Below are 14,561 nucleotides of genomic sequence, written 5' to 3'. Positions count from 1 at the left end.
AGTCAAAGCTCTGTCAAATGAATCCCCCTACCCCCAGGAGGATTATAAAAATGCAGAGTAGCTACCTCGTCAGGAGCAGTTCTGTGTGTCAGTTCTTTCCTCTTCCTCCAGGAATAGGGAGCCTGGATTCCTCAAACTTGAAAACAATTAATTTCATGTGCACAGGGCTGAAACTAGTATGGTAAAATCCAAATGCCAGTAATACGATGAACACAGAGTCAGTGGGGGTTAGATTAGCCTTGTCACCAGTCCTCAGATTGGGACTGCTCCTGGGGTCCTACTTCCTGCTGGTTTTGAGGCTACCTCCCAGTTCTAGTCCACTGTAGGGTACCTTGGATGGGCTGGGGTCCATTCCGACTGTTGGTCTGGCCCCCTTCTAAAAGCAGAGGGTATCGCTGCCTACTTCAGCCTCTGAATTCTCAGTACTGGTCTTCTCAGGAGAATTGTCCTCTTTATACCAGTAGTCGTCTCTATGTGTCTCATTGACACTGAGTAAAAAGGGGTAATTTCATTGAAGAAACTTGCAAATTTTACTTCTGAAGTGGGCCAAGACACCTGGGGTGGTACCTAATGACTGAAGTAGCAGGTGGGCTTCTGGCCACAGTTCCCCACCCGACCTGCCCTTAAATCCAGGGCTATTTTCCTTTGATTTGTTTTGTATCCCAGGATTTTGTCTAATATTTTATTTGTGGCTCTGAGTAAATCAAATCAGTCTCATTTCATGGGGTGAAAAAATGGTAGTGATGTCTGCACATTATTTTCCTTAAGTTTGTAAGGGGGAGCTGTGAGATGAAGTGTCACATGGTATGTTGATTTTTTTAGATGGAATTTTCTTCAATTTGGGGGTCAGATTTAGAGTTAAGACTATGAGGATGCAGTTCATGGGGTCCATGTCCAGGGTTAGTTTGTACATCATGTCCCAGTGGGGACAGGTAGCCAGCTGTCGCTCATTGAGTGATTTCTGCCTGTGTACATATACTTATGTCTGCCTCCCTGTCAATCAAGTGTCTTTCCTGGAATCCTTTTCCCTATTCTCTGTTTGTTCTGCACGAGGCTTATCTCATTTTCCATGTTCTCTTAAAAGACTGTACTGACCAACCCCCCTAATATCTATATTTTTTGCTTATTAAATGCTGGTAGTATTTATGTCAATGCCCTCCATTCTTAATGTACAGCCACATAATTTTAAAAAAAGATATATATCCATCCCCCAGCACCTAACATAGGATTTAGCAGAAAACAGAATTCTTAGGTATGTGTCAAATTAAATTATACCAGATTTGTCAAGCAGGATTCCAGACCTCAGTACATTCCTAGTTTAAGACCAGTTAATCTTTGATGAGGATTTGATTGGATTAGATTAATATTATCCTATGCAAATATATTTCTGTGAAATTCTTTATTTTAGGGTGAAATGGTGCAGAAGGGAACTTACACTGAATTTCTGAAATCTGGAGTCGACTTTGCTTCTCTTTTAAAGAAGGAAAATGAGGAAGCCGAACAGTCTCCTGTTCCAGGGACTCCTACGCTGCGGAATCGCACCTTCTCTGAGTCCTCGGTTTGGTCTCAACAGTCTTCTAGACCGTCTTTGAAAGACGGTGTTGCAGAGGGCCAAGATGTGAGTTCGTTTCTCGTCACAACATGTCCTGGTTCTGTTGGCTCTTAGGGGCCTCGTGAATTTTTGGTCTACTGTGCGCATAGCATCTTCTTTTGTCCCACAGCAGATTCTGTGGTTCCAAGGTCTTATTCAGCAGAGTTGGTAGAATTAAAACAGACCAAAGGAGAGCAAGCCTGGTTGGGGGCTTTCCTTTGGTTTTGGGCTGGAGAACCTCCTAGGTATCAGTAGGTGGATATGCTGCTAGGCATTCCAGAGGGATATGTGGCCGGCATTGACCTCAGAATTCTTGACTTTATTATAGGTCACCCCTACTTGCTCTTTTGGTCCATAGCTCCCCTTTTACATCCACAGGTTTGATTTGAAGAAACCCTTTTGCTGTTTCTGCCATGGCCTGTGTTAAATCAATGACTTTTTCTAATTGTTGTAAGATTCTGATGTTGCATGTGACTGATGGGGTTCTTTTCCCCTGTTTTCCCATGGTTCGTGTTAGACCAGAAATTGTGTGTGCATGTGAGATAGACCCTTTAAAGTTAATTCCTGTATTTTCTTTGTATTCTTTAAGCCACATCTTAGTCATCTTTGAATATCCAGTGGCCAGCATAGAGCCAAGTACATCCTTAGCTCATGTGAATCTATAATGTATTTTTAAGTCCTTCAGGTAGAAATGCACTAAAGCTCCCTTAGAAATAGTTATCCCTTGGTATTGGGAGGAGATCATTTCTGGAACTGCTGAGGATATCAGAACCTGGGGATGTTCAACTCACTTATATAAAATGGCATAGTATTTGCATATAACTTATGAACATCCTCCTGAATACTTCAAATACGTCTAGATTCCTCATAATACCTAATACAATTCAATGCTCTGTCAGTAGTAGTTATGCTATATTTCTTAGGGAATAACAGCAAGGGAAAGTATGTATATGTTCAGTACAGGTGCAGTATTTTCCCCCCAGGCATTTTTAATTTGTGGTTGTGGAACTCATGGTTGCAGAGGTCCAACTGAATATTACAGTCATTCTTTTGTTATCCAAACCCTCACTGTCCAAATCTAGGAGCCTGGATGATTCTGACAAGCAGCTTGAGATAACATGCTATTCCTTCTATCCAAACTCTCATTGCCCAAACTCTTTGAACTCAGTTACTGTATTGGGCTAACATTTTGAGCCTCTGCTTTATTTGTGGTTATTGTTGGTGCTGGGGATTGAACCCAAGGCTACTATATTTCCATGGTTGATTGACACAAATAATCTAGAGTGGTCATTATTTCCACATTATTAACTTTTGATTTTGGTACAAGTTTTTCAACATTTACACTCGAACTTGGGTATGTCCGGCATGTGCTGAAAATCATGTTACGCTTCAAGCAAAGCCCCGCCATTCTCTTATTTCTGAGAGACTCCTAGAAGTGAGATGACTAGATGCAGGGTGAATGCCTTTATAGATCGGCTAGCTATTTGCACACCCTTCTCTATGGAAGATGTACCATTCTGGACTCCTCCAGCAGCATGTGCCTATTTTCCCACCCCTCTGCCAGCAGGGGGCACTGTCAACTTCTGAACCGTTCAGGCGTGCAGGCTTGTGCACTACTTTGTCTCTTAATTGCCCTTTTTCCTTCATAGACAGAGGATGCACAGGCAGTGCAACCAGAGGAAAGCCGCTCTGAGGGAAAGATTGGCTTTAAGGCCTATAAGAATTACTTCACAGCTGGGGCATCCTGGTTCATCATCATCTTCCTCATTCTGCTGAACATGGCAGCTCAGGTACGGAATGGCAGTTGTTTTGGCCCTCAGGGTGATCTCCACGGATCTACGTTTGCACTGTGATTGCTGCTCCTTTTAGTTCCCTTGGGGTTTGCATGGAAGTGCTGCCTTTGGGGACCAATAGGAGTGGTGCTAACTGGGGTTGTGTGTCCATTACAAAGAGCTTCTAGAGGAAAAGAGCATCTTCTAAAGACTCCAAATGACATGTGCATTGGCTTGTCCTGCTGTTGTCTAGGAAGTAGGGCTCGCTCGGCACAGACCTGGGCCAGAAGAACCATTTCTGTCCTCTGGAACCTTCCTTTAGATTATACTTTGTGGGGATTTAAAGTTTCCAGTTGGTAAGTCATGCCAAAGCTGGGTTTTTATTTTTTTCTCCTCCAGGTTTCTTATGTCCTTCAGGACTGGTGGCTTTCCTACTGGTGAGTTATTTCTGGTCTCATGTGAAGGGCTATAAAATCAATACCAAGTCTCACTTCTCCAGAGTTCAGGGAGAGGTGGAGTTTGTTGAGCCTTCTCTCCTAATCCTTGCATAGTTACCTGAAGAAAAATTAAAGTTCTTGCTGGTGGAGTGTGACCCATAATGATCTCTACCCACGTCTGATTCTCAGCAGCATGTTGAGAACTAAAAGTCATGATTCAAATTGAATTTTTATAAGGAGGATATACAAAGCACTGTGTGAGACAGGGATCATTTTCTAGCATAAAACATTCCTTCCAAATTGAAGTCCATTTTTTGATGTTTATCTAATTTCCATCTATAGCTTAATATTTCCTTTTCTCCCCTGTTCCATAGGGCAAATGAACAAAGTATGCTGAATGTCACTGTCAATGGGGAAGGAAATGTAACCGAGAAGCTAGATCTTGACTGGTACTTAGGAATTTATGCAGGTAAAGTTTAATCATTTGGTCTATTATATGAGAGCCGGAGATGCTTACAATGAGCCAGTGTGGGTAACTAGGGCTTCTAGGAGTAATTCAGTAGTGTCTTAACAGATTAGGAGGCTGAGTCGCATTTACTCTCTGAATTAATTAGAATAATTATTTTTAAAATCTACCAGAAGAAAGAGGCTGAATGAAGACTCTTAATTTGCTCTGTACTGGATTTTGAAAGTTAAACTAGGATTGAGCATTCAGAAAATCAGCCACTGGAAATATGTGGCTATTGTCTATTCTAATAGGTTGCTTTAGCTAAATCTTATATCATTATATGGATGGGCAAGGGGATTAGAAACGGATCCCCACCCTGTGGTTCGGATTGTTCCAATTCTGTCTGAATAAACCGTGGCTTTTATTGAACTTGGATGAAATCCTCTGGCAGCAAGGACCCCCAAATAAAAGCATTATTCCCTCACAGGTATGCAAAGCTTCCTCCACAGTACTGCTCATCTCTCGGGCTTCACTAATTACTTAAGAGGGAAGCTAAGCAGGGAGAGACCCAGTGTCTGGGAATTAGGGATCCTTCTCTTTCTTACCTCGCGATCACAATGTTATCGCGTCCCCGACTGTGTGATTAATTTAACATTTGGCTTGCCAGACTAATATTAACACCTTGCGCTGTTTTCACAAGAGTGCTTAGAATATATGTAGCCTTGCATGCTTTTTAAAGGAAATCCTCATCTAAAATTTTAAATATTGCTACAGAAAATGCTTGTACAAGCTTTCCTCAGAGTTGAGTTTATCTGTGTAAGAAGCTGCTCCCTGCTCATTTTTGTTGATCCCTTGCTAAGAAATCTGAAGCCATTAGCTGTTTACCATCTGAATCGGTGGGGGCCGGGAGACCTGGAGGAGAAAGGAGACTGGTTCCGTTATTTATTCAAGTAGGATGTGGGGCAAAGGCAAATAATTGCCTGGTGGTGAAGTTTGGGCATAGGCGCAGCTTTTGGTGGTTCAATAATGTGAGGTGTCGTTAGAAGGGAAAATATTTATTACAGAAGTTATCTCCACTGTATGTAGTAGCATTGTGCATTAAGCAGGGGAATAGGGCTTGATGCTCAGGCGCAGTGTTTACCTAGCATTCCTGAGGCCCTGGGTTCGAAACCCAGCAGGGCAAAGAAAAGCAGGTGGAGGGAGGTATTAGGAAAACTCTTTATGCGACTACAGGCATACTAGATCTTCATGCATGTCTTATTGTTGATGTTCATTTACAAATATTTTGTATTTATAAGAAACACTGGGGGATTAGCTGCTTATTTAGATTAATTATCTTTTGCTAAAATATAATTTCTATTTTCTTGCACTTCAGTTACTTAAGAGTTTTTCCATGTGCAACTTAATGTGGTATTTTCAAATTCTTTAAAGCTACTTGGGCATTTTCTACAAGGAAAAGGTAAATCATTTCTCCTGTTCCCTGTTCATATCACATGTTGGTATCAAAACATACCACAACATTAGACTATGGGATGTGTAGTAGAGAGTACTATTTGGGATAAGGAGAAGGCAAGGTTGCCTACTTTTTAAGATTATTTTTGTTAATTCTCAGTTTCTAACAGAACATGTAATTTAATTAGATAAGCCTAGAGTGAAATTATAGTTTGCACTTCTCTTTTTCTCCATGTAGTTTCCATTCAATAAGAAGAAAATGAACCCCTTCAATTCTTTTTTGTCAGTGCATCTTGTAAATACATTATATTTCTGTAAAATCCAGATGCTTTTTGGAATGAATTACGTACTATCCTTATAGATTGCCTGATCTGCTTTAGCATTATGGAAGAAAATGCAAGCGTCCTGTGTTCTCTGAGTGATGTTTCTTTATTTCAGGTTTAACTGTATCCACCGTCCTTTTTGGCATAGCAAGATCTCTGTTGGTATTCTACGTCCTCGTTAATTCTTCGCAAACTTTGCACAACAAAATGTTTGAGTCAATCCTGAAAGCTCCGGTATTGTTCTTTGATAGAAATCCGATAGGTAAGTCAGACACCACATTGCTCAGTGAATACGTCCTGTTAACACGTTGACGATCTGGTGACATTTCAGTCTCTGAAAGTGGAGGCAATCCTGGAAGAAAATCATTGTGCCTGTTGATTCGTTTTCAGCCTCACTGATATTTTTCTCCCACCACAGAAAATAATATCAGGAGCATGCAGTCTTATTTTAAGTTGTATGTGTGGAACAATGAATGAATGTTTACTTTGCAGAATGTTTTAGGAATAAGTTTGTCATGTGGCATACGTGCAATGTGTTTAAATGGAGTCGGACAGTTGCTAAAACTGTGGACAAGCCTTGGCCTCGCCTCCCCGTTGGGGAAGATTGTCTCTGGAGGAACCCTCTGAATGTGAGACTGCGGGCCTCTTCCTTAGGAGGCTTGTCCATTTCTGGAACCCCTGGGCTCTATAGACCCTGACGATGAGGTTTACCCAAAGTAGTAATGAGTTAACTAAAACCCAAGATTGTGGTGGTACACTCCTGTCATCCCAGCAGCCAGGGAGGCTGAGGCAGAAGGACCATCAGTTCAAAGCCAGCCTCAGCAAGGCCTTAAGCAACTTAGGGAGACCCTGTCTCAAAATAAAAAATAAAAAAGGCTGTGGGATGTGGCTCAGTATTTAAGAGCCCTTGGGTTTGATTCCCAGTAATAAAAGAAAAACAAAAACACCCCAAGATTGGTAAAATGTAAACAGCCCTCGGTCAAAGCTTTTAATTCTGTATGTTTAAAAAAAAAAAAAAAACAAAACCAAACCAAAAACCTTCCTTTCCTTTGTTAGATGTTGCTGTTGCCGTCACCTGTAACTATTTGTGGTTTTGAAATCACTTTGGTTGCATAATGGGGATTTGTGGTACCTGCCATGGAGATCCTCAGCAGTTAGTTTTTCCACATTAGTGTACCTGGTAGTTTCCAAGTGGTAAATGTCTCTGCCCTGTAATGCTCCGACCCGGGTGCCTTGCTTCTGAAGTAGCCTCCTTCTACCCAGGTTTCTGGGTTAGTCATGGCCGTATATCCGCACACTGGCTAGTTGGGTGCACCTGTGGTGAGGCCCACAATGGCTTTGTTTATGCAGATGACAGTTACCAGGGAGTAGGTCTGGAGGGAGCACAGGAGAAGCTTTGGCATGGCCATTGACAGCTGACTGACTAAGACCCAATCCCATAGTTCCTGTTGTACAGAAAATCTCAAAGCAGGGTGTAGTGGGTGAAAGTGTGGCCCCTGGAGCCAACTGTCTGGGTTCAATCTTGGTACTAGTTTCTAATCATAATAGCTGGTTATAGTTACATTGATACTCACAAGCTAGTTACTTAGTCTCTCTGCATCTCTTGTGTTCCCATCTGTGAAATTGGGATAGTATTCCTACCAACCTTACTGAAGTCCTGTGAGAATTCAGCAGGCTAATCCTTCCCGAGTACTTGAAGCTAAACTGCACCCCATGGTGGCCAGTGAAGGCTGGCAACAGTGACAGTGTCCTGGACTTCAGGTTCCTTTCCTGTGGGATGGAGATGCCAGTTCCTGCCCTTTCTGTTTTATGCCGTATTGTAAGGATGAAATAAGACTGTTCTGGAAAGCATCATGTGTAGATTTATTCAGAAAATATTGTTTAATCCGGGCACTGTGTGAAATGCAAAGAATTGTGAACTGCAGAGACCACACAAATAACATGGTGCAGTTGTGGCTGTAATTAGAAAGTGACTGGCGGCTTCTGTACTGTAGGCCCTTAAGGGTGCTCCATGTTCCCACTTAACTTGAGAACTGCAGACTTAGAGCCTTCATGGGCCTCTGAATACACCTGAATGCAGTTAAGGAGGCCCTTCATTTTCAAGACCCACAGACTTCTCCTCATGATGGTTTCTTCATTAATCAGGGATTTGGGGCCTAGCTGACCAGCTGAGTGACTGAATCTTGGAGGTCACCAATCTTACAATAGCAGCTCATAAGCATTCATCTTCTCCGCCCTCATACCCATGAGCAGGATTTTATCCCTTCAGTGAAATAAGGAGCCCAGATAAATACTCTGAAGACACGCCTGGTTTGCCCAAAATGTTTGGAAGTCATATATTATTTAGTTTTCAAGAGGTGGATTTAAAACAAAAATTTAAAGACTTGTTTAGATTTAGATTTTTATTTAGATAATTTTTTGCACTTTTTACAATGGTGAAAGATATAACACAGCTATCAATTGTGCCCCATAGTGTGTGTTGCCTATTTATGAACTGTAATGGTTATCTAACAATATACTTAAATAATTGCTCTGTAAGGTAGCAAGGCAAGCATGCCCTCTTCTTCAGTGCTATTCAGTGTATATGCTAAATGTACAGACTCCTTCCCCCAAACCCACCCATAATGTCATGCCTCCTGAATTACAGGAGTGTGTTTTCTGAGAAGGTGAGGAAGGAAGTATACTTTCTTTTGTATGTTTGGTTCTGGGGATCGAACCCAGCACCTTGTGTACGCAAGGCAAGCACTCTACCAACTGAGATATATCCCCAGTCCAGAAGCATACCTTTTCACTTCTTGATATTAGTTCTTTAGAGCATTCTCAGTAAGAGTATGAGCTCCGCGCAGCAAGGACTTCTGCCAGCAGGTAATGTCCAGTAAGCTAGACAGAGGAGGAGACTGGGGAAGAAACTCTCCATCCTGGGGTTGCTACATCCCAGCGTGCACCTGAGGTCTGGCCAGAGTCTCCTTTCATTTCCATCTGTAGTTCCCACCCAGGGACCCTGCTCTGGCAGGTACAGTGTCTTCTTCTTTGGTTCACCAGCGCTCCACCCTCGATGTGCTGTTTCTCTTAGCATACTTCCTCCCCAGACCCTCATCCCTGTTGCTAGTCATCAGGGGACTCAAACCTTTATACTTAATACCCACCTTCACGGAAGCTGCTAGAAATACTGACTGCCAGGCCAACATCCCAAGTTCACTTACTTGGGTTTATGGAGAGAAGAGCAAGGCAAACCTGGACGCACATGTTTCTCTTTCATCATGAAGTTCTGACCACACTTCCCCATTCCAGATGGTCGGCTACCACCCAGGGCACCCGTCTCCAGTCATCAGACTTTAGGTTACTGCTCTCTGTTTTGAACCCAGGCATGGGTGCATGATGATTTATCAGGTCCTAATTTGTGTAATATGATTCCTTACTGTCTTACTCATCTTTGATAACCTGATAAATCTTAAGCCCTTGGGGTAAAATTTGAACCAAAGCAGTGTATAACCTTCAAATGGTCAGAGCCAGATTTTCCCCCTCCACTTCTCTTCTGTTTCCTGTCTTCCTTCTCACTCATCTCGATTTTTATCCGCTCTTCCTGGATGTATCTTGGCAATGGTATCATGTCTGTTAAAGACCCTCACATTTTCTGCCTTGCCCAGGCTTCCCCGCATTTCAATGCTGACTTGAATTGAATAGTGCACTTGCAGATGTCATCTGCCACCTCTGCCACTCCCCCCTCAAAATTTGTCTTCAATCTTAGCTCCAGTCCATTTTCATCAGATTGTACTAACCGGGTCATGCCAATCCACTCCAATCAAACAGTAAGTCTTTCAGAAATTAAGAGCCCATTTCTCTTTTAAATGTAAATCAGGTTTTCCTTGCTGAGACAGAATCTATGCAGCTTCTGACATCTGGCACAAGAGGGCAGCATGATCTGCAGGATTTCAGATAGAGCGTGTAAAAGCAGACATAGCAAAACGCGGTTTGATTTTAAAGCTATCTTGGAAATTCCATTTTTGTAGCTTAGGTCTTTGGTACCTTGATATGTATTGACAGGGAATTTTAAAAGTATCTTCAGTGTATATTTGGAACATTAAAGAAGTATAAACAACATTGTCCAGAAATACCTACCATTTCAAACGAAGGATGCAGATTTCCTAATTAACCCTCTCTGGACTAGAAATTGGAATAGGCAGCCACTGACTTTTCATCTGGATATATTTGAATTCCTAAAGGGTACATTCTGGTGCTTACACAACCTGCTTCTTTCTTCTTCTGAAACGTAAGTTTAGGGAGAAAATCAAACAGTTTCTTGAGTTTTCCCCAAGTCACGTGAAACGTTTCCTTCTGATGGGCCCCTCCAATCTCTCCCTTATTTTGGAAACCAGATGAGTGGCTAACTGTCCTGTCGTCCCTTTCCTAATTATGGTGACATAGTGTGTGGCTGAGTGCATTAACTCTAGTAGATTCCAGATAAATATTTATTTGCTTTCAATTTGTTATTTTGGCTTTAGGAAACTGAGCTACTGATGTTGGTAGATGTATTAGTTTATTCTCTCAGGGAAGTACAAAGTTAATCCCGGATTACAGCCGGTGTGTTCATCACACAGTGGATTTTTCTGCAGTGTTGTGTGTGTGTTTGCTCCTTTATGCATTTTTCAGGGTTAAAAAAATATATATATTTTTTCTTTATGGATGAAGTTAAAACTAAAGCCTTAGAAAAAGACACACGCTGACATCTCTGCTGGTCTTTTATTCTTCTAGTGGGAGGTGCTTGAGGTCATTGAGGTGTGGGGCCTGAAGGGTACTCTGGATTTGAAGACCCTCTTCTATCCTTCCTAATCAAAAATCTAGAGTCGCGCCATTGTTTAAGATTTCCAGCTTGACCAGCTGGAAAGTGAGGCTCCATAGATGAGTCCACAAACATTCACATGTCCTGAATGAGGATGTGGGTTTCAGAGGTGCTGGGGCAGGAGGGTGGAAGTGGTGGGAATGTGGCTGTTTTCCCAACCTGGAAGGGGACCCCTCACTTCCACCGCAGGCTGCTGGATAGCTCTTGGAGAAGTGAAGAGTGAAGGAAAGCCACAGGACGAGCTTTTTGTACTCTCAGAAGGGCTGTGTTGCTGTACTGCTTCTAAAATCAATTGTCAACCTAGGGCTTCCTTGCCAGGAGGAAAAAAAGAGTCATCAATAGGGAAGGGACATAATTGCGGGGATGCCTGTCTGTCTGTTTATTCAGTTCAAATGACCACTGGAGTTAGTGCTAAATGCATATTTTAACACGTATAATATTTCAGCACTGTCAAAATTACCCTGACAATAACAGGCCTGTTAAATTATAGCTCTATAAGTTTGGAAGGAAAATGGCAGTGCTTAGCATGCGTTAATCTGTGCCTGTTCACACAAGCGCGGCCGCGGAGCAGGTAGCGTGTTTAAACAAGAAATACTGGTCTTAAAACCTCTGATTTATGGTAGGTGTTGTTTTGACACAGCATCATCCAGACGATTTACAAGGCAGGGCTTCGTGTTAGAATCTCTCCCGTGTCGTCATTCTTCACGACATAAATATTCAGCAGTGATGCCGGAAAATTGGTATTATGCCCATTCATGCCAAATCACTCGCCGTGTTTCCTTTCAAGTGAGATCTGTTGTGGATATGGTGAAAAGAAACTATGTTTTTTTTTCTTTTCCCCTTCCTTGAGAGCAGATGAGCTGTAAGAAATTGAGAATAACAACTGTCCTGACAGCCTGCGTGTTTTATTCTGGCTCCAGTCCTACTGGCTTCCCCCCCACCCCCCCTTGCTTGGTGCTCTTTGTAAAGTGCATATTTATATGTACATTAGTTGGTTTAAGAGACTCTTTCTGTTCAAAGGAAGAAGTTAGTCATCATCAGAAAAGCTTTGTGGCAGAACAAAAACACACATTTCCCCTTTCATTTTTCCTTGTTAATAATAACAAATGCAAGTCACTATAAAGGGAGCTACACAAAAGATTGCATCAATCATAATGGTTCTCAATAGCCACATAAATATTATTTTTTCAGGTTTGAATGAAACAGCTAATGGTTTGAAGTAGGTGTGGTAATTAAATCCTGTCTAGTTGTCACACATTAAAAATAATGTTTTTTCACATAACAATGGTTATATGTACTTAAACTCTTATCAGGGGTGATATTAAGTGATTTTTTTATGGGAGTTGCTCATTTACTGCTAATAGTATGATAAAAAGCCTTTGTTACAAGTTTAAATAGTTACATAGTCACATGTATTTGATTGCTATTGTTATTTTGTCAATAATCTCTATAAATGTGATTATTATTGCACTTGTTGGCAGCTGGTGAATACTGCACTGTTTTAGTGTACATTTTAAAGCTTCTAGAATGTTCTGATCTCTCTTTAATCATGTTTCTTCTCTGTAATATATTGTACATGGAAATACTGGCAACTTAGTAACAGGAAGCACTGAGTTTGTGTTTGTTCCATTAAAAATATTAAAAAGGTAAGAGTTAGGAAACTGGCATCTCCTTCAAGGTGGGGATCATGTAATATTTCAGGAAATTTTAAGGTCCACATTTTCCTTTATGGTTTTGCTTTATTTTATAATAGTTCATAGAATATATTAAATGATTCATCTGTCTAAGATTTTATTCCCACACCCCTTATTACAAATATTATTTATTTTGCCATAGAACCTGGAAAAAAACAACATTGAGACAGTGAAGCCTGTTTCTGGACCCCCTTCAACATGTATAAATTTTATTGATCAGTATACCACTGAGAATGTGATAGGACTAAGCATAGTGTTCTCATGGGATGTGGAAGTTGGTGGGGATTTGCTGGCTTTAAATTCCATTGTTTTGCTATAAGGGTTAAGTGATTCTCATCCAAGATTTGACCTTGAAGCTCTGACATCATGTGACATCATGGATAGAGCTTTAACTTTCATTTGTAACTTTCATTTGTAACTGGCTTTTTCATATCCTAATAGTTTCATCCCTGTCCCCTTTATTATAAACATTTATTTTGCTGTAAAGACAATGGGGAAAAGAAATCTGAGTATTTATGACTTTGAATCTGTGTCATTTTGCTTCACATAAACTTTACAATTTTGATAGTAGGCTATCAGAATTACAGTTGTACCACGATGCCGGTAAGTATGTATGTGCTGTTGGTGGCTTCACTGGCCTCGTGCCCGCTCCAGTCTTGGAGCTTATCTGTTGTATTGCTGAGTCTCTGCGACCCAGGATTGGACATATTGTAGCTGATGAGCAAACATTGTTGGTGGAATGCAACTTGGAAGTTTCCAAGGTATATTTGCATCTCTCCTAGCCACACCCACAAAGAACAACAAAACTTTACAGTCTTTAAATAAAATTCAAGCCTTGTTGTCTTACAGTTGGTGTTTACGTTAGATCGAATTCTTCCCTATCTTTGCTTTTCAAAAGTACGATTTTTTTTTTATTTTTTTATTTTTTAGTTCTCGGCAGACACAACATCTTTGGTATGTGGTGCTGAGGATCGAACCCGGGCCGCACGCATGCCAGGCGAGCGCGCTACCGCTTGAGCCACATCCCCAGCCCCAAAAGTACGATTTATAATCGAGTATTTCTGGTAGTTTCCAGTATGTGATGGCACAGAACATATGTGGGTTCTTGGGAAGCTGTACTTCACCAGGGTAGACTCCACATGGATGCAGTTTCTCCTGTTCTTTATCAGTCAAGGAGATGAGACTGACAAATGCCCAATAAATTTCCCTGGGCTTCTGATGCTCACTGGAGAGGACCTTCAGCACTGCTGGGAGGTATCAGAGTTTTGCCATATAAACCGTGTGTTCCTGAGGAGTAGAGAGGCGCAGTTCTCCATTTTGAAGCTGTGATTGGCGGGGAGTTGGAGGCAGGTTGAGTTTTAAGCTGCTCCAGTTCTCATAGGGACATAGCTCTGTGATTGCTAAGCCAGCTGTCACTTCTGTGGTTTTTCACAGGTGGACTTTTTTTTTTTGTTGTTGTTAGGAGGCATTTGTTGGTCATGCAGTTGTCCCCTGTGATCTGAGACTTGTCACAGAAAGTCCTGTCTGCAAAGACATTTGCAAACTTAAAGCACAGGCACAGATTACTTCCAACATATCACCCTGTTACAGTGTTCTGTGACTGCATACGGAAAAGGCATTGGTTAAAACTTCAGTGCAGCGGGACACATCTGTGTACGTGGAACACACACACTTACAAACTCAGTCCAGTCCTTTATGTCTTCATCCTAATCCATCACATAAGTGATTGACCTTGATTTCATAAAAATTTCCAAAAACCATTCTCCTGGTACTTCAAGGCAAATTTGTTTTCAAACTGAAATCGCACCAGTGGGAGTGTGGGAGGAGTTTAAGGAAAACGGAAGTCAGTGATTCTTAAGACCACAGTCTCTAAGCTTACAGAAAACCCAGCACAGTATTCAACCAGATTCTTCAGTGCATCCAGATGCTTTCATTGGGGAACATCTGGATGCTGCAGCTCACCTCAGGAAACTGGCAGGAGCTTCCATCTTCACCTTTTCTTTT

At 41.5% G+C, this 14,561-nt stretch overlaps 1 protein-coding gene across 4 annotated transcripts in view; it reads left to right on the top strand.

The window, feature by feature from the left end:
• Nucleotides 1–14,561, top strand: part of Abcc4 (ATP binding cassette subfamily C member 4 (PEL blood group)) — a 224,165-nt gene that overhangs the window by 103,147 nt on the left and 106,457 nt on the right. For all 4 annotated transcript variants that reach the window (XM_005317040.5, XM_005317042.5, XM_078016213.1 and 1 more), the window contains 5 exons: nucleotides 1,409–1,618; nucleotides 3,241–3,381; nucleotides 3,763–3,800; nucleotides 4,175–4,269; nucleotides 6,139–6,285. In XM_005317040.5, the coding sequence (XP_005317097.2) occupies nucleotides 1,409–1,618; nucleotides 3,241–3,381; nucleotides 3,763–3,800; nucleotides 4,175–4,269; nucleotides 6,139–6,285 (631 nt within the window). The remainder of the gene's footprint in view (nucleotides 1–1,408; nucleotides 1,619–3,240; nucleotides 3,382–3,762; nucleotides 3,801–4,174; nucleotides 4,270–6,138; nucleotides 6,286–14,561) is intronic.

Source organism: Ictidomys tridecemlineatus, chromosome 6 (assembly GCF_052094955.1).
Source record: "Ictidomys tridecemlineatus isolate mIctTri1 chromosome 6, mIctTri1.hap1, whole genome shotgun sequence".
NCBI classification, from domain to species: Eukaryota; Metazoa; Chordata; class Mammalia; order Rodentia; family Sciuridae; genus Ictidomys; species Ictidomys tridecemlineatus.
Note: the sequence above shows the minus strand (reverse complement) of the source record. Positions and strands in the feature narration are given on the sequence as shown.